At 44.0% G+C, this 20,655-nt stretch overlaps 1 protein-coding gene across 6 annotated transcripts in view; it reads left to right on the top strand.

The window, feature by feature from the left end:
* The window catches only part of c2cd5 (C2 calcium dependent domain containing 5), a 106,769-nt gene extending 86,388 nt beyond the window's left edge, over positions 1 to 20,381 (top strand). For all 6 annotated transcript variants that reach the window (XM_070897605.1, XM_070897604.1, XM_070897603.1 and 3 more), the window contains 2 exons: positions 14,447 to 14,593; positions 19,212 to 20,381. In XM_070897605.1, coding sequence (XP_070753706.1) covers positions 14,447 to 14,593; positions 19,212 to 19,343 — 279 coding nt within the window. In that variant the 3' untranslated portion in view covers positions 19,344 to 20,381. The remainder of the gene's footprint in view (positions 1 to 14,446; positions 14,594 to 19,211) is intronic.
* The last annotated feature ends 274 nt before the right edge of the window (positions 20,382 to 20,655 follow it).

Genomic DNA, 20,655 nt, shown 5'->3' with positions numbered 1-20,655 from the left:
AAATGGCCGAGTGCCAATGTTTGTGTGAGACTGCGCTTGTGTGCACGCTCCAACGCGCACGCGCAGGGTTGCCGGCACCACGAAGGCTAATTTAAATTGTACCCGCCCCCTACTACTTAGAAAATCGGCGCGAGTGTTAGGCTCCCCCCCCTGCTGCGAAGAGCGCGCCGCGCCAAGCAGACATCGAGCTCCAAGGAGCTTGAGAATATCGGACTTTTTTTTAGGCGCAGTTTTCGGCGCGAAAAACAGGCGCTCAGCTCAGAGGTGCGCCGTTTTCGTCGCGGCACGAAACTTGGGGCTATTGTTTCTGTTTTCAAATGTTGCAGTAACGTCAGAACATGTTGCTTTCTGTGAAGTAATTGATATTTCTTGATGTGCACTGCCTTATGCATCGATCTATTTACCTACATCAGGCAGGTATCAATAGGACTGGAAGTGTCTGTAGGGTGTGGAAAAGTGCATTGGATGTGATTATTGCTGATTGGATTAAATGCCTCACTTACCAAAAACTAACAAGTGGGAAAATAATACAAAAGCAAAATACTGCGGATGCTGGAAATCTGACATAAAAACAGAAAATGCTGGAAATATTCAGCAGGCCAGGCAGCATCTGTGGAGAGAAAAACAGAGTTAACGTTTCAGGTCGATGACCCTTCGTCAGAACTGGAAAAAGTTAGATGCAACAGATTTTTAAGCAAGGGGAGGGGAGGAAAGAACAAAAGGGAAGGTCTGTGATAGGGTGGAAGGGAGGAGAGATTAAGAGACAAAAGGAATGATCGTGCAAGGCGAAAGGAGAAGGTAATGGGACAAGTTAAGAAACAAAAGATGAGTCTAGCTGAGGTGGAAATGAAAATGACAGAATCATCAACAGCTGTCATGGGAGAAAAAAAATATGGGCAGAGGTCATGGTCTGAAATTGTTGACCTCGATGTTGAGTCCAGAAGGCTGTAAAACGCCTGAACGAAAGATGAGGTGCTGTTCCTCGAGCTTACATTGAGCTTCGTTGGAACAGTGTAAGAGGCCGAGGACAGAGAGGTCAGAGTGGGAGTGAAGTGGAGAATTAAAGTGACAGCTCGGGGTCACGCTTATGGACTGAACGGAGGTGTTCCGCAAAGCAGTCACCCAATCTACGTTTGGTCTCTCCAGTGTAGAGGAGACTGCATTGTGAGCGGCAAATAAAATATACCAAATTGAAAGAAGTGTAAGTAAATTGCTGTTTCACCTGGAAGGAGTGTTTGGGGCCCTGGACAGTAGGAAGGGAGGAGGTAAAAGGACAGGTGTTCCCCTGCGCTTGCACGGGAACGTGCCGTGGGAAGGGAAGGGAAGGGAAGGGGAGGGGGTGTTGGAGGTGAATCAGCAGTGGATCAGGGTGTCGTGGAGGGAGTGGTCCCTTTTGGAATGCTGAGAGGGAAGGGAAGATGTGTTTGGTGGTGGGATCATACTGGAGGTGGCGTAAATGGTGGAGGGTGATCCGTTGAACATGGAGGCTGGTGGGGTGAAAGGTGAGGGCAAGAGTAACCCTATCGTGGTTCTGGGAGGGAGGGGAAGGGGTGAGAGCAGAAGTGCGGAAATAGAATGGAGGAAATAGAACCACATTAGAGGGGAATCTTCGGTTGAGGAAAAAGGGAGACATATAGGAAGCACTAGTATGGGACGTAGTGTCGTCAGATTAGATGCGACAGAGACGTAGAAACTGGGAGAATGGAATGGAGTCCTTACAGGAGGCGGGGTGGGAGGGAGTGTAGTCCAGGTAGCTGTGGGAGTCAGTGGGCGTATAGTGAATGCTTGAATTTGTTTTTTTTTTTAAAAAAACATTCCTTGGTAAATGAAGTGTACTGATCAGTTTTTTGTGCAAGTGAATGGAATATTTGAACTAATCAAAAAGTTAGCTGTAAAAAAAAATTGTGAAAACTGATAGTCCAAACAGGGAACTAAAATCTTCCTGGAACTGCCCACATACACTTCAACATTAAGGAACTGCCAGGGCATACTAATGAGCAATGTTGGTACAGGTTGTTGGAGTCTCTACCAGCCAAGGTCATAAACAATGTATGAATTTCAGGAAGAGGAAAACTTCCTTGATAGATTAGCCATCGGTTTTATCTTCTCCTCCCGTCTGCAAACTTGCAAACATCCACATTTCAAAACTATGAAGTAATTCGTAATGCAGTTACTGTACGAATACAAGCAACAAAGTCACTTCAGGATAATAGCTAAGCTAATCAATTCACCCCCAGAAATAGGAATATCTCTAGATAGCTATGTATATTCCGTTCTTGCCTGACAGCAAGATTAAAATAACACACACAGTCGATTTTAAATTCGCATTATTTTGAATTTACATTGGGCCAAAAATAGCGGTGAGAGGCTTCAGTGGATGCCTTGGACTGAATTTTTTTTTACAAAAGTACCTGGTGTTCCGGGGGGAACTAACCCTTCTGCTCCGAGGCTTAGAGACGCAGCCCAGTGCAGAGGTCCACGCATCTCAGGAAGGTAAGCGCAACCTGGGATCACGTGGGCCCGGGCCACCAATCACAATGTAATATTCTCATTGATAATAATGGTGAGTTCTGTTTTTACGAGCTCCCATTACTATCAATGCAAATACCCCCAAAAACACAAACACAACACAATAATTTTTTTTTAAACTCCTCACATATTTAAAATTAATTGAAATTGAATAAAATTAAGGGCTAGACTTTCCACTTCACATCGCCCATCTATCACCCAAAGCAGACCTCTGTTGTCCATTTTGAGGAAAAAGTGGAAACTAGGCCCAAAACATCACTGGAAAAACAGGTGCCCAAGTTTCGTCTCACTTCGCCGAATTGGTCGCCCACACAAGGCCCATCCCAAGTTTCGGCACCTAGCCTGCAATTCGCTGGTCTGATGCAAGGCCGAGAAGATCGCTGAGAAATAGTTGCTTTTCCTGGGCTTAACAAAAGACCACTACGGACGCCATTTTGAAGATCGGAGGAAGGGTGGAGGCAACTGAAAAGAAGGAGCTAAATAGATGTTAGTTATTTAGAGAGTTATTTATAGATAAATCAACTCAGACTATTATATTCGGGTATATATATTGATATTGGGTATTGTATAGGCATTTTTTTGGTGAAAAGTGCTTTTATAGATAGTGAAAATAATTACTGATACTGTTGGGGCCTATTAGACTGACTGGTATACAGTGTAGAGAGTACATTGATTAGAGAGTAAAGAGATTCGTTTAATTTAATGAAAGTAATTGATAGTGATGGGGCCTATGCTTTCCCTGCCATTACTTGTAACTGCTCACACGCTGGTTACTGAAAGGATCAATCGAAGAGGTGGGCAGAGTAATGCGTAGACGGAGACGAAGAGAGAGGAGGCGACTGTATAGCCAACGAAGGTACTTGGAAAAGCAAATCTTACCTGAACTTGTCTGTAAACGCTTGTCTTAGGAGGCTGCGATTCCAGAAGGAGGTCATCGATGAGATATGCCAACTTGTCAAGGGTGATCTGCAGCCTCCCAGCACCATCAGAACCGCACTGTGTCTGTTGATGTGAAGGTTACTGCTGCCCTAGCCTTCTACGTATCAGGATCTTTTCAGGCTTCAGCTGACGACATCTGCCATATCTCTCAGCTGTTGCGTCAGCAGTTCATTTATGAACGCTTTGTATGAACTTTCATTGTGGATATTCAAATTTTAATTTACAGGTAGGATTAATCAAAAGTTTCATTTGCGTGGGGTTTCATTTTTGTCTTGCCTGCAATGGCCTGGCATCTGCATTAATGCTTAGTTTAAGTAAAGTACGGCTATAATAAAAGACTGAACAAATAATGAACAACTATAAATATGTTATGAAAATGTTATCCTTAATGTAACTAATGTAACTGAGAGAAGGCACAACAATTGTTTGAAATATTTTTTTTTTTATTAACGCAACGAATGAATTTAAAATAATTAGTGATCAACAGCCTCCTCCTCCCCCAACCCACCCTTCCCCCAAACCCCAAACAACCATAAACAAAACACAATTTAACAATGAAATTGAAAACACACACCCGTCCCTACCTGCATCCATGTTTCCCTCCAGGTCCTTTACCAACCCGTGTTCTTACCCCACCCGCCTGTTTTGGTCTACGCAGACCAACACGAATGCGGTGTGCAGCGTGGGATGGCAAGACTTCCTGCCGTGAAGGAGTGGATGCAGAAGCCTGAGGCTCCACTTCCGAGTCAGGAGGAACTGTGCCCTCCGTACTCGCTTGCGTGCTAGGGGGTCTCGCTGCGAGCCGACACGACGCCTTGGGGTGCAGCGCAGTGTCCAGCCAGCAACGCATGCTGAAAGGCATTGGTTGCGGCGGTCTGTTTGCGGATCGCCTCCAACGTCTCCCATGCTATCTCGGTTTGCACGGAAGACCAGTTGGAGAAGTTCGTGCGGAACTGGCTCCAGGTTGTTGGGAACTGGCTCCAGTTTGCGGAGAAACCCTCGAACCCCTGGATAAGATTGCGACCGTCTCCCTGCACAGGGATATCAAGCTCTCCGTCTGCCCCTCCGCGATAGGCGATTGCTCACCTCGCTGACCCGACCTCCGCGGGGTCGGCGTGTGCAAAATGTCATGCCTTGGCGTCACCACCTGCTTGGTTCCGGTGCCTCATCCATCTCGATAGAGATGACCGTAGGTTCGTCCCCCCCCCCCCGCCCCTCCCCAAATGTTTGCTTCCTCTTCCTCCACACTAATTACTGCCTCATGTTCCTCCTCTTCCTCCTCCGAGGTGGTTGCTGCTGATGGTGCAGGAGGAGTGGATGGCTCCACTGAGACGACCTTATCAGGTTGACCTTAAAAAGACGAATGACATTTCTAAACAACTTATTAGGACATTAATGGTGATCATTAATAGTAAACATTACATATCAATATTTTTCAATAACCCATAACATAATACTTTTCAATACCCCATATGCACAAGGGTTCACCAAGGCTGCCATGACATCATTTGTACATCATTTGTACATCATTTGTACATCAAGAGTACATCAAAAGTATATTGCATATTGCTTTATAATTACAGGACATTACATGCGTAACTAAGAGATTTTTAAGATGTCTTTAATAATGTTTGACACATTGTACAGTTCCCATTACTCACGAGACTCAAGGGTGGGTTCCAGCCACAGCACGGGTCGTGACCAACCGGCTGTCATGTCCCACTAAAGCGACCGCAAGCTCCTCATTCCAACAGCAGCTGTATCTGAGCAGAGCTGCCCCCCCCGTCCTCCTCTGCTCGGAGCGGTTGATAGATCTCTTCTGCAAATGAGAAGAGAACATGGCATGGCATAAGCTAATGGACTTGGTAATAAACATTGAAGAATGACAGACTTAAATTCAGTGTCGGAGATGCAATGTTTGATTAAAAATTTGCATTGCATATGAACAATATTTCATAAATATAAAATTAAACTTTCTGTTAGGATGCATAAATTAATTCATAATTTAATTAATTATTGCAATAAAGAAATGAAATTCAAGCTTCCAATTAAAATTTGCATGCATCATTAAAATATTGCGTTTGTAACATTTAAAATATAACATGAAACTTACTCTGGCTGCTGCCAACAAGCTGTTCCACCTTTTCCGGCACTGGTCAGGTGTCCTTATCTCATTTGATGCCGATGTCACGACATCGGCAATCTCCTGCCAGATTTTGCAGTACGCACGGGGTGTAGGTTTCCCATGCCCACCCCGTGTCAAGTTGTCCCACCTGCCCTATACAATATTAACAAGAGCCTTGTTGGCCTCCTCGCTGAATGGTTTTGCCCTTTTTCTCTCCATTTCACCCTCCATTTTAAAGTTTAGACATATATAGTTTAATATATTTTACAAATAATTTCAGAACTTTCACTCCACTTAAACACTGAAAAGTAAAAGAATATAATTTTTTTTATAACGCAAAAGAACTATTTTTAGGCTCAATACAATCCAACCAGCCCAGCAAATCTCTTCTGTCTCTCTGCCTTCCTTCACTCGCTCTGTCTGCACTCACTCTCTCTGACCCTCCCTGTGCCTTCTGAGCATGTGTGATGACCCCTGACCTCTCAAAACATGACAAAGAAACGCAACCAAAAAAAAAATCCCACACGTGTAGAATAGCGTTGCTAGGGAAGCTTGTTTTTTTACTTCTGTTTTCGGTGGGCGATCGTGAGATCGCCGAAAAATCACATCGCCCATTTGACGTCGCCGGGGTAAGGCCGAGTGGAAAATCAGCAAAAAAAAATGGGCCTTGTGCTGGCGATCAGCAAGGTCGAGACGTCCATTTTTGGGGGCCTTAGCCACCTAGTGGAAAGTCGAGCCCTAAATGTTTTGGGAAAAAAAATAAATTGGGGGGGGATTGTTTTAAAAATGTTTGAATAGGGTTAAAAGTAAATTTATCTTAATGGACAGGGTTTTTAATATAAAAAATTTGTGATAACATTTTATTTTTCTATCTTTTAAAACTCTTACGCTGGTAAGGCTTACGTAGGCCATACACCTGCTTTTACCAGGCGTAAGAGTTTTAAGGACATTCATTGGGCAAATAGCCCAAATCTCCGCCCACGGTGGCCCTTTATTTTCGTATGTGATGGATCTGGCAAAAGACATTTTGACAGATTGCAAGTGCTGGATTTCAGCGTATCCTAAACCTGGAACCTGTGGGGCCTCTTACAGTGCAATTTCAGGGCCACTATTCTATCTAAAGCCATGTCATATAAAAAAGATATAATATAGAAATATTACTATTGTGGCATGACTGAGCAATTGCATCTGTCATACAAGACCCCGACAGCTATCTTATCATCTTGATTGGGTTTAAACCAAAATCCTAACCTCTTGCATTCCCTTGTAGGCCTACTTGCGTAGTATAAGTTGATGTAAGCCACTAAAGATATCAACTTGTATTTGACAACATCTGGCAAAGGCACAGCACAGTAATTTTCCTCATCGATTCGACTTTCAAATGGTATTGCTGGCATCCTACATAAAGATGCAAACATCAACATTTCAAAACTGTGAAATAATTCCTAATTGAAGTAATTTCTAATTGAAATTGAATAGAATTAAAATTAATGCCCAAGATGTGATGGCTCCCTATCTCTGTTGTAGTTGGTCCTTATTGTTGGATGTGGTTTTAGTTCTTTCTCTTTTGTTGCTAACAGCTATCTCACTCAGGAAAAAAAAGTAGAATTGCATTCATCCATCCTCTGTTTGCTACAAAATACTTTAAATTTCTTATTCTTTCTAGGCTGATAGAAATAATGTTCCATCAAAATGTTGTTGAGTTTGCGCAAATGTATCCTGTAGGGCAATCCAGGGATATGGGATTATGTGGGAAAGTGGAGTTGAGGCAGGAGACCTGCCATGATCTTATTGAATGGCAGAGCAGGCCTATTCCTTCTATTTCTTATGTTCTTATAAAATGCCAAAAAAATGCACGCGTTAGGTCATCGTCCACTTGGATTCAAGTGGCCAGGGAGAAAGTATGGGGAAGGGTTTCTGGGCACCACACAACCTCTTCCAGAATCCACCACTTTGTACGCAGCCCACAGGTTTTGTCTCTGGTTTATTGTTGGCCCATGTCTGTTCTGGTTGGGTGACCTGAGCATGCAGAGAACCAAATGAAGCTTTCGCAGTTGTGTTGACTGCTTGGGCATAACCATTCGGCACTGTGCAAAACAGTCACACTGTTGATGCAAGTTGACTACAACATTGGGCCACAAGCGGACATGCACAAGTCAGGGCCCAGCCCACTGACATCAACATTTGTCTAATCGAGGAAGTGCAAAATATGCTCTTGGGAACACCTGAAGAGCTTGTTTAGTGCTACGTCTCCAACCATTCAAAACCTGCCCATTGGGTCTGCTGTGGTTCAAAATAATTAATTGTGTTTGAAGATTTGAGATGTTTTAAAACATAATATGCCACTATATAAATGTTGCTGTTTCTTTCACTGGTCATGACATCAGCCCAGATAAGGTCAATTTAAGGGCTCAACCCAACACCCAGTATAAACACATGCTTTCTTTTATTTGTCCATGGGATGTGGGCAAGCGTAGCATTTATTGCCGATCCCTGATTGCCCTTGAGAAGGTGGAGGTGAGCCGGCTTGTACAACTGAGTGGCTTGCTCGGCCATTTCAAAGGGCAGTTAAGAGTTAACTACGTTACTGTGGGTCTGGAGTCACATATAGACCAGACTAGGTAAGGATGACAGATTTCCTTCCTTAAAGGACATCAGTGAACCAAGCGAGTTTTATTTTTCAACAATTTGATAGTTTCATGGTCACCATTACTGATGCTAGCTTTTTACTCCAGATTTATTTAATTAACTGAATTTAAATTCCCCAGCTGCCGTGGTGGGATTTGAACTCGTGTCTCCAGATAAGAACATAAATAGGATCAAGAGTGGGCCATTTGGCCCCTCAAGCCTGCTCTGCCATTTAATAAGATCATGGCTGATCTGATCTTAGCTTAGCTCCACTAACCTGCCTGTTCCCCATTACTCTTCGCTTCCTTATCGCTCAAAAATCTTGTCTATCTCTACCTTAAATATATTCCATGACCCAGCCTCCACAGCTCTCTGGGGTAGAGAATGCCACAGATTGATGACCCTCTGAGAGAAGAAATTCCTCCTCATCTCCGTTTCAGAATAAAGGGTCGCCCATTTAGAACTATGTACCCTAGTTCTACATTCCCCCACGAGGGGAAACATCCTCTTTGCATCTATCTTGTCAAGCCCCCTCAGTATCTCGTGTTTCAATAAGATCACCTCTCATTCTTCTAAACTCCAATGAATACAGGCCTAACTTCCTCAACCTTTCTTCATAAGTCAACCCCTTCATCTCAGGAACCAACCGAGTGAACCTTCTCTGAACTGCCTCCAATGCAAGTATATCCCTCCTTGAATAGGGAGACCAAAACTGTACGCAGTACTCTAGGTGTGGCCTCACCAATACCCTGTACAGTTGTAGCAGGACTTCCCTGCTTTTATACTCCATCCCTTTTGCAATAAAGGCCAACATTCTATTTGCCTTCCAGATCACTTGCTGTACCCGCATACTAACTTTTTGTGTTTCATGCACAAGGACCCCCAGGTCCCTCTGTAGTGCAGCATTTTGTAATTTCTCCCCATTTAAATAGTTTGCTTTTTTATTTTTCCTGCCAAAGTGCATAACCTCACACTTTCTCACGTTGTACTCCATCTGCCAGATGTTTGCCCACTCACTTAGCCTGTCTATATCCCGCTGCAGATTTTTTATGTCCTCCTCACAATTTGCTTTCCCACTCATCTTTGTATAGAAACATAGAAATTTACAGCGCGGAAGGAGGCCATTTCAGCCCATCGTGTCAGCCTCAGCCAGCAAAGAGCCACACGGCCCTCAGTCAGCAGCCCTGAAGGTTGCATATAAACCTCTGAACAATGGCGGAAAGGTAATGAGCACCCAGCCCAACCAGCCTGCCCCACACAACTGCAACACCCCCCAAAAAAACAGATTAAAAACCCAGACCAATTAGGGGAGAGGAAAAAACTGGGAAAATTCCTCTCCGACCCATCCAGGCAATCGAAACTAGTCCAGGAGATCACCATGGTCGTTTCGATTCCCTGCAGTACTTACCATAGTATCTGTGCCAGCCAACAAAAGATTATCTAGCCTAATGCCAATTACCAGCTCTAGGTCCATAACCCTGCAGGTTATGGCACTTTTAAGTGCCCATCCAAGCACCTTTTAAATGTGGTGAGGGTATCTGCATCCACCACCCTTCTAGGCAGTGAGCTCCAGACCCCCACAACACTGTGTGAAGAAACCCCCCCTCAAATCCCCGCTGAACCTTCCACCAACCACCTTAAAACTATGCCCCCTCGTAATTGACCCCTCCACCAATGGAAATAGGCTCTTACTATCCACTATATCCAGGCCACTCAAAATTTTGTACACCTCAATGAGATCTCCTCGCAACCTCCGCTGTTCCAATGCGAACAAACCTAACCTATCCAATCTGTCCTCATAGCTAAGATTCTCCATTCCAGGCAGCATCCTAGTAAATCTCCTCTGCACCCTCTTCAGTGCAATCATGTCCTTCCTATAATACGGCGACCAGAACTGCACGCAGCTGTGGCCTAACCAGAGTATTATACAATTTAAGCATAACCTCCCTGCTCTTGTATTCTATGCCTCGGCCAATAAAGGCAAGCATTCCGTATGCCGCCTTAACCACCTTATCCACCTGGCCTGCTACTTTCAGGGATCTGTGGACAAGCACACCACGGTCCCTTTGTTCATCTACAGTATTAAGTAGCCTACCGCTTAATGTGTATACCCTTTCCTTATTAGCCCTCACAAAGTGCATTACCTCACACTTCTCCGAATTAAATTCCATTTGCCACTGCTCTGCCCACCTGACCAATAGATTGATATCCTCCTGCAGTCCATGTCTTTCCTCTTCATTATCAACCACACAGCCAATTTTAGTGTTGTCTGCAAACTTGTTAATCATACTCCCTATATTCAAATCTAAATCATTGATATACACCACAAAAAGCAAGGGACCCCTTGTGGAACCTCACTGAAAACATCCTTCTAGTCATATCAACCATTACCTTTTGCTTCTAACCTCTAAGCCAATTTTGGATCCAACTTGCCACTTTGCCCTGGATCCCGTGGGCTTTAACCTTCGTGATCAGTCTACCAGGTGGGACCTTATCAAAAACTTTGCTAAAGTCCATATACACTACATCGTACACACTACCCTTATCGACCCTCTTGGTTACCTCCTCAAAAAATTCAATCAGATTAGTCAAACACGATCTTCCCTTAACAAATCCGTGCTGACTGTCCCAAATTAATCCTTGCCTTTCCAAATGTAGATTTATCCTGTCTTTCAGGATTTTTCCCAATAATTTTCTCACCACTGAGGTTAGGCTGACAGGCCTGTAATTACTCGGTCTATCCCTTTCTCCCATCTTAAACAAGGGTACCACATTAGCAGTCCTCTGGCACTATGCCCAAATCGAAAGAGGACTGGAAAATGATGGTCAAAGCCTCTGCTATTTCCTCGTTTACTTCGCTCAACAGCTTGGGATGCATTTCATCCGGGTCTCGGCACTTTCCAAACTAACTTAGAATGGAGTAAGTGAAGATTTTTGTACGCTCGAAAAAACCTTGTCTACACTTTAGAAAATCAGGCTTAGGTTACAAATCAGGCGTAGGGAATGGTGGGGGGGGGTGTTTAAAGGGAAGTTTACAAACATTAAACACTTCAGTTTTACAAATAAAGAGCCATCATCAATAATAAATGATAAATACATCAATAAATCAACCAATAAATCAATCAAAAAAAATTAATAAGAAATAATTTTTTTTTTAAATCAATAAATAAAACATTTTCTACTTACCAACTGCAGCACCGGGAGTCCTCCAACAGCGTGCTGGGATGCCCCCCCTCAGTGTGTCTCTGTCAGTGTCTCTATCTCTCTGTCTGTCTGTGTGTCTCTCATTTTCTGTCTGTCCGTGTCTGTGTTTCTGAGCGAGAGGAGGGGGGTAGAGGGAGGGAGAGAAGGGGAGAAGGGGGAGGGATATGGGAGGGGGGAGAAGGGAGGAGGGGGTGATAAAGAGGAGATGAGGGGAGAAGGAGATTGGGGGGGTGGGGCGGGGAAGGGGGAGGGAGGCTGAACGGGCCGGGCCCGAGACTTCGGGCAGGGCCCGTCCCCAGCACCAGATTTACAGGTAGGTGGCGTTGGGTCGGGTCCGGTGGGGGGGGGGGAGGGAGGTCAGGTCGGATCCAGTCCGGGGGCGGGGTGGGGAGAGCGGGTGTCGGGTCCGGTCTGGAGGCAGGGGGCGGGGGGTAGAGGGGGTGTCGGGTCCGGTCTGGGGGCAGGGGGGGGGGAGCGGGTGTCGGGTCGGGTCCGGTCCGGGGGGGGGGGGGGCTGGGGGTGTCGGGTCCGGTCCGGAAGCGGGAGTCAAGTCGGATCAGGAGGAAGCAAGAGCTGGCCGTGGAAGGAGCCTTATTTACGCAGCCCCAGTGAGGCCATTGGGCCAGGGCTAGGGGCTGCGTGCTTCGGCCCCTCCCACACAGTTTTGGGCGCCTGGAGCTACTGCACTTGCGCACCCACTGTAGCGCACATGTGCAGAGGTCCCGGCACTGTTTTCGGCGCAGGGACCTGGCTCCGCCCCCTACAGCTCCTGCTGCGCTGCGCAGAGGGCCAGAGGACCTGCAGGGAGGTGGAGAATCTGGAGGTTTTTTTTAGGCGCACTTTGTGGCGCGAAAAACAGGCGTCCAGATCGGGACTGCGCCGTTCTAGGTGCGGCTCGAAACTTGGGCCCTATGTGTGCCACATTTGCCTACATTACATGATTATGAAGTACTTTGGGAGATCCTGAAATCATTAAATTAATGCTATATAAAATTTACATGCAATATCTTCAGGATAATTCTTAGTTTCCCTTTGCCTCCTTCCTTGGGAGACGTGATTGAGATCAAGAATTATGGAGGATTGGAGCCACAAACCCACATCCCATCATTAAATACACTGTGCCATTGTGACACCAAAAACTAGAAGTTTAAAAAATCTTCCACTCTAGCGAGCTGCTTTGTGGACTCTTAACTTTTTTGCTCAATTTGCATATATATTTCCAAAAACAAAAAGGGACTGTAAAATGAATCGTGGGCAGTTACGTTGAATGAAAAATCCATTTGTATCATGTCTCTTCAACATATTCTTGTTGGTTAAAGTGGAAGGTATACGAGATTTCAGTGCCCTGTGAACACTTTCAAAAATAATAATTTGGAGAGGATCTGAATGACACGAGCCTTTTACTTTGGGATGTCGGTTTAAATTCAGCTCAGACTGCCTTGTCCTAATTTGATTTTGGGAATTAAACCCAGTTCTTAGTAGTCATGACCCAACAAAGTACAACCACCTCAAATTTGGCAATGATTTCGTAGTCCCACTGCAGGAGCCACAGTATAGCTGATGTTGGAAATGGAAAGGTGGCCGACTGGTCCTAGCAGGTATTCCGTAGAGATTGGGGGTGAGTGCACATTGTTCGGGAAGAGTAAGCGGCATTTTACTCTGCATCCGTGCTATACCTGGGGATGCTTGACCGATGCCAGAAATGAAAAATGTTCAGTTCCTCAGCACTAAAATTACATGTCTTGGACACAACATCCATTTGAGAAAAAAATCCATGCCATTTTTATACAAAGTATTTCTATGCCATTTTTAAAAAATGTAAGCGTAGACAAATGATTCAATAATAAGAATGCACTCACAGCCTAACCTTCTCACTTAACTGGAGTCCGCTGGTCTGTGTATAGTGTGAATTTAGACAGTTGTCAACATGGTGGGATTCCCTTGCTGAGCTCTTTGCAGAGTTCCATCTCAGTTCATACACTTTATGGAGGCACTCTCCTGGCTTTAAGCGAAATCGTTCAATGGCCTCACCACTCCTTCCTCCTCTTCCTTCCTTACCATGTGTACCTCAGGTTTCCTGGTGCAACTGTGGGCCAGACTACTCTAGACTCCCTCTATCAACTAAGTTTCTTCAGAAACTCCACCAAACCGATTGTCAAGGCTGTTTTTTGAATGGCACTGAACGGTTGACTTTGCCCCTACCTATGGGAGATGGCCAAGTTGCAGTCCATTGCACAGCCCATACCACTGGTGCTTTTGAACCGAGCACCCAAAACCAAGGGTCTAACAGCAGAGCTGATGCAAAAAAAAGTCCAACTTTGTCTGGCCACAACCACCCTGCAGAACCACCACTCCTTCACCTCCATAAAAAGAAAGAACTTGCATTTATATAGCGCCTTTCACGACCCCCGGACGTCTCAGAGCGCTTCACAGCCAATGAAGTACTTTTGGCGTCTAGTCACGTAGGAAATGCAGCAGCCAATTTGCGCACAAGCTCCCACAAACAGCAATGTGGTAATAACCAGATAATCTGTTATTTTGTTATGTTATTGGGAGATAAATATTGGCCAGGACATTGGGGATAACTCCCCTGCTCTTCTTTGAAATAGTGCCATGGGATCTTTTACGTCCACCTGAGAGGGCAGTTGGTTTAACATCTCATCTGAAAGACGGCACCTCTGACAATGCAGCACTCCCATCAGCACTGCACTGGAGTGTCAGCCTAGATTTTTGTGCTCAAGTCCCTGGAGTGGGACTTGAATCCACAACCTTCTGACTCAGAGTCGAGTGTGCTTACCCACTGAGCCACAGCTGACACAGTATAGAGCCTTGCTTAAAATCCCATGCTCCATTTTTACAAAAATGCATTCAAAAGAAAGTAAAGATAGATAAAGGTGTGAGGCAGTGGCTGGTCTTACTGAGGAACTGCTATATCACAGCAAGTAAAACCCAGGAGACCGACCGAAAATGAACTTGATTTGAAATGAACTTTAATTTGAAAACTGCTTTATTTCTGTGCAGGAAGGAGGAGTTAGTGGATTCCTTCATGCATTTATTGCTGAAGTGTTCGCTATGGTACGGGCTCATGTTGCTGCACTGGGAGGCAATGCTGTGGTGTCTTACATCATGAAACAGTGTGTGTTTATGGAAAATCCCAACAAAAATCAGGTCTGTACTTGTGTTTGAAAAATTGTTTGTGTTATAGAAATATTAAACATTTCTTCTAATAATGAATTATGGAATGCATAAAACTAAACCATGACTGAAGTTTAAGTGAATATTTCTCACCTCTCCACCCCCCTCCTCTCCCCCTCCCTAGTTGCCCTAAGAAGGTGGTGGGCAGCTTTTGTTTTTACAACCAAGTGACTTGCTAGGCCACTTCAGGGAGTTCGAAGGATCAACCATGTAATTTCGGACTGCAGCCACACATGTAGGCCAGATCAGGTGGGTTGGGGGGGGTGCAAGGCTCCCTTTTGCTGGAGGACGTTGGGAGAGCCTGTGCATGCACAGTTTAAGAGGTAGAATTTCCGATTGGGTTCCCCCTGCTCCTCCCTCCCCGTCTCCCTCCATTAACTCGGGAGGAAGCCCTGGAGAATGACCGCTCGCCCCGTTTCTCAAGGGGTGGGTGGAGGGCTGTTCTGCCAAAGTTAGAGGGAGAGCGGGAGAACGGCCCGTGGAAATCCTCCCCCTACGTGTTTAATGAACCTTTGTGCTCCACTACGGAGCTTAAACACCTCACTACCAACTTGGCCACCAATTTGCCATAAAAGTTTTTTTTAATTTCTGCTGAATAATTTTGGACTAAGGAGTACTGGTCACCATTCCATATTCTATTTATCTTGCCTGATTAGCAAGAATGACCAAATTAGAAAATGCAACAGGAATTGATGCTAAATTATTTTTAAAAATTAAACAGGAAGGATAGACAGAAAGGAAAAGAAGGTGGGGTGGCGTTGCTGGTTAAAGAGGAAATTAATGCAATAGTAAGGAGGGACATTAGCCTGGATGATGTGGAATCGGTATGGGTAGAGCTGCGGAATACCAAGGGCAGAAAACGCTAATGGGAGTTGTGTACAGACCACCAAACCGTGGTAGTGAGGTTGGGAACAGCATCAAACAAGAAATAAGGGATGTGTGCAATAAAGGTATAGCAGTTATCATGGGCGACTTTAATCTACATATTGATTGGGCTAACCAAACTGGTAGTAATGTGGTGGAGGAGGATTTCCTGGAGTGTATTAGGGATGGTTTTCTCGACCAATATGTCGAGTAACCAACGAGAGAGCTGGCCACCCTAGACTGGGTGATGTGTAATGAGAAGGGACTAATTAGCAATCTTGTTGTGCGAGGCCCCTTGGGGAAGTGTGACCATAATATGGTAGAATTCTTTATTAAGATGGAGAGTGACACAGTTGATTCAGAAATTAGGTTCCTGAACTTAAGGAAAGGTAACTTCGACGCTATGAGGCATGAATTGGCTAGAATAGACTGGCAAAGAATACTTAAAGGGTTGACGGTGGATAAGCAATGGCAAACATTTAAAGATCACATGGATGAACTTCAGCAATTGTACATCCCTGTCTGGAGTAAAAATAAAACTGGGAAGGTAGCTCAACCGTGGCTAACAAGGGAAATTAAGGATAGTGTTAAAACCAAGGAAGAGGCATATAAATTGGCTAGAAAAAGTAACAAACCTGAGGACTGGGAGAAATTTAGAATTCAACAGAGGAGGATGAAAGGTTTATTTAAGAGGGGGAAAATAGAGTACAAGGGGAAGCTTGCAGGGAACATAAAAACTGACTGCAAAAGCTTCTATAAATATGTGAAGAGAAAAAGATTAGTGAAGACAGTCAGATTCAGGTGAATTTATAATGGGAACAAAGAAATGGCAGACCAATTGAACAAATACTGCGGTTCTGTCTTCACAAAGGAAAACACGAATAATCTTCCGAATGTACTAGGGGACAGTGGATCTAATGAGAAGGAGGAGCTGAACAATATCCTTATTAGGTGGGAAATCGTGTTAGGGAAACTGATGGGATTAAAGGCTGATAAATCCCCGGGGCCTGATAGTCTGCATCCCAAGGTACTTAAGGAAGTGGCCCTAAAAATAGTGGATGCATTGGTGATCATTTTCCAACAGTCTATCGACTCTGGATCAGTTCCTATGGACTGGAGGGTAGCTAATGTAACACCACTTTTTAAAAAAGGAGGGAGAGAGAAAACGGGTAATTATAGACCGATTAGCCTGACATCAGTAGTGGGGAAAATGTTGGAATCATTCATTGGAATCATGAAAAAGTGCATTTGGAAAGCAGTGACAGGATCGGTCCAAGTCAGCATGGATTTATGAAAGGGAAATCATGCTTGACGAATCTTCTGGAATTTTTGAGGATGTAACTAGCAGAGTGGACAAAGGAGAACCAGTGGATGTGTATTTGAACTTTCAAAAGGCTTTTGACAAGGTCCCGCACAAGAGATCGGTGTGCAAAGTCAAAGTGCGTGGTATTGGGGGTAATGTACTGATGTGGATAGAGAACTCGTTGGCAGACAGGAAGCAGAGAGTCGGGATAAACGGGTCCTTTTCAGAATAGCAGGCAGTAACGAGTGGAGTGCCACAGGGCTCAGTGCTGGGACCCCGCTCTTTAAAATATACATTAATGATTTGGATGAAGGAATTGAGTGTAATATCTCCAAGTTTGCAGATGACACTAAACTGGGTGGCGGTGTGAGCTGTGAGGGGGACGCTAAGAGGCTGCAGGGTGACTTGGACAGGTTAGGTGAGTGGGCAAATGCATGGCAGATGCAGTATAATGTGGATAAATGTGAGGTTATCATTTTGGGGGCAAAAACACGAAGGCAGAATAGGAAAAGGGGAGGTGCAACAAGACCTGGGTGTCATGGTTCATCAGTCATTGAAGGTTGGCATGCAGGTACAACAGGCGGTGAAGAAGGCAAATGGTATGTTGGCCTTCATAGCTAGGGAATTTAAGTATAGGAGCAAGGAGGTCTTACTGCAGTTGTACAGGGCCTTAGTGAGGCCTCACCTGGAATATTGTGTTTAGTTTTGGTCTCCTAAGCTGAGGAAGGACGTTCTTGCTATTGAAGGAGTGCAGCGCAGGTTCACCAGACTGATTCCAGGGATGGCTGGGCTGTCATATGAGGAGAGACTGGATCAACTGGGCCTTTATTCACTGGAGTTTAGAAGGATGAGAGGGGATCTCATAGAAACGTATAAGATTCTGACGGGACGGGACAGGTTAGATGCGGGAAGAATGTTCCCGATGTTGGGGAAGTCCAGAACCAGGGGACATAGTCTTAGGATAAGGGGTAGCCATTTAGGACTGAGATGAGGAGAAACTTCTTCACTGAGTTGTTAACCTGTGGAATTCCCTGTCGCAGAGAGTTGTTGATGCCAGTTCAATGGATATATTCAAGAGGGAGTTAGATATGGCCCTTACGGCTAAGGGGATCAAGGGGTTTGGAAAGAAAGCAGGAAAGGGGTATTGAGGGAATGATCAGCCATGATCTTATTGAATGGCGGTGCAGGCTCGAAGGGCCGAATGGCCTACTCCTGCAAACTATTTTCTATGTTTCTATAACCCTGTACAATAGGTCAGTAGTATACCGGCCTATCTGGCATACGAGATTGCTATTACACAGTATGTCATCAAAAATTAACAACAGTAACAACTTGCATTTATATAGTGCCTGTAATATCATAAAATGTTACCAGGCGCTTCACAGGAGCGTTTTCAGACAAAAGATTGGCACTGAGGTGCATAAGGAGATATTAGGACAGGTGACCAACCATATGGAAATTCTTCCTCTTGCATTGAAAGATCAGAGTATTTTCTAAAAGGCGAGAAGCTCGGAACTGCTGAGGAGCAGAGAGATTCAAGGGTCCAAGTACAGATATCACTAAAAGCTAGTGGAGAGGAAGAAAAAGTAATTTAAAAGGCTAATCGAATGTTGGCCTTCATCTCAAGAGGATTGGAATACAAAATGGGTGGAAGTTACGTTACAGCTGTACAGAGCTCTGGTTAGACCCCATCTGCAGCACTGTGTTCAGTTCTGAGCACTGCACCTCAGGAATTATATATTGGCCTTGGAAGGGGTGCAGTGCAGATTCACCAGAATGATAGTGGGCCAAAACGGTTAAATTATGAGGACTGGTTGCATAGACTAGGCTTGTATTCCCTCGGATATAGAAGGTTAAAGGGTGATCTAATTTAAGCGTTTAACATGATTAAAGGATTTTCTAGGGTAGATAGAGATAAACTATTTCCTCCGATGTGGGAGTCCAGAACAAGGAGGCACAACCTTAAAATGAGTACTCGGCTGTTCAAGGGTGATGTCAGAAAGCACTTTTCCACACACAAGGTAGTGGAAACCTGCAGCACTCTCCTAAAAAGCTATCGAGGTGATTGAAAATGTAAAAACTGAGATCGCTAGATTTTTGTTAGGCAAGGTTACGGAACCAAGGAGGGTAGATGGAATTAAGATGCAGATCTATGATCTAATTGAATGGCGGAACAAACTATGGTCAAAGGGGTCGGTATTAAGGAGCATTAAATGATGAGAGAGGGGGAGAAGTTTGAGGAGGGAATTCAGAGCATACAACCTAGACAGCTAAAGACAAGACTGCTCCTTTTGGTGATCTTGCTATTTATGTGACTGATTTTTATATAAAGTTTTTTTTAAAGAGTTGTTTCTTTGGCAAAGTTGCATTAATATTCTCTGTTTTGCTCATAAATGTTGCTTATTTTGCTGACTCTTTCTCTAGGCGCAGTGCCTTATCAATGTCAGTGGTGATGCCATAAACTTTGTAAGAGATACTGATGTGGAGTCTGCACCTTCTCAGTCACAAGCAAGTGGTTTGCAGACAGGAAATGGTAGTGGAGATGTCGTCACATGAAACTGGTACAGACTGATCACTGCTGTAGGTGCATGTACTTCAGGGACTGATGGAAGACCATTTATCTGCATTTCCAACCATGTCGACCATTATCTTCTGTGCGGATATGTGTACATAACTGCCATACTGTGTTACAGTGTGTAAATCCCTCTGCTGTCCTATATCTGTGGACCTGTGATAGTCCTGGACAAATAGAGATCATTTTGCTGCATATTCTGTTGCGCAGGATTTTAGTTCGCTTGTCCCTTTTATGATCTGGAGCATTAGACGAGAGGTGAGTGTTTGCTCTAGATGTCGGGATTATATAGAAGACATTCCATAAGACTGGCTCAAATGAAAGCAGTTCCATTTTTTTTTATGTTGTAAAAGTCTTTCCAATAAAACTATGGTTTAATACTAAGCACCAAGACCAAACAGAAAGAAGTGCATTAAAACTGATAATGGTACTAGAGTATATTTTAAGCCAATGTCATACCTGTAAAACTGGATGTGTATCTGCAAGACCTTCAGTGAAACTTGGTGAACAATGTGCCACTTTTAAAATGCTAATATCAACATGAAGAGTTTGTGTAGGTGAGTTGCAGCTTTTATCTGTATGTACATCCTCTGTAGGCATTGGAATGTAATAAGACATGAGACATACAGGATTTTCTTTTGTTAAAATTTTTTTTACAGGTTAGTCGGTTTCACAAAGGATGTTAAAATGAATAACTGCTGGAAGGGTTAAGAACAAATAATCACATTTGTAGATACCCCACACACATGGAACTGTAAAAGTGGTATTTTTATAATTCTCAAGTTAGAACTGTAAGAAAATGAAAGTATTTAAAATATTCTCAACTTGTAACCTGTAAAATTGCAGAATCAAAATGCATTGGGTGGGCATTTGATTGTGTATTGTCAAATTTAGTGCATAATTGAAGACTTGAATGTACAGAACACTTATTTTGTATGGGTTTCAACAATTTACTTGCTTTGCACACCTAAGCGTGCATGAAAAATAAAATTCACTTGCAATAGTTTTTCAGGTTGTAATAAGTAGTAGCATGAATGAATATTGTTCCCTCAACTCCACTGGGAAATAAATATTTTATGAATATTTATAAATTGTTTCTTTATCAATGCAAGCGGTCCAATTTGATTTTTTTTAAACTCAATTTCAAACTGCTAGTCAGTGCATTGATTGCACCTTGTTATGAATGAATGTCAAATCTACAGAACTCCTGAATTCTATTTGCTCTGTTACCGTAAGCTGAATCTGAACGGGGTCATTTCCTGCATGGTTGTTAAATCAAAGTAATGTACCAAAAAA

The sequence above is a fragment of the Pristiophorus japonicus genome, chromosome 13 (genome assembly GCF_044704955.1).
Source record: "Pristiophorus japonicus isolate sPriJap1 chromosome 13, sPriJap1.hap1, whole genome shotgun sequence".
NCBI lineage: Eukaryota > Metazoa > Chordata > Chondrichthyes > Pristiophoridae > Pristiophorus > Pristiophorus japonicus.
The sequence above is the reverse complement of the archived record's forward strand: the minus strand, read 5'-3'. Positions and strand labels throughout refer to the sequence as shown.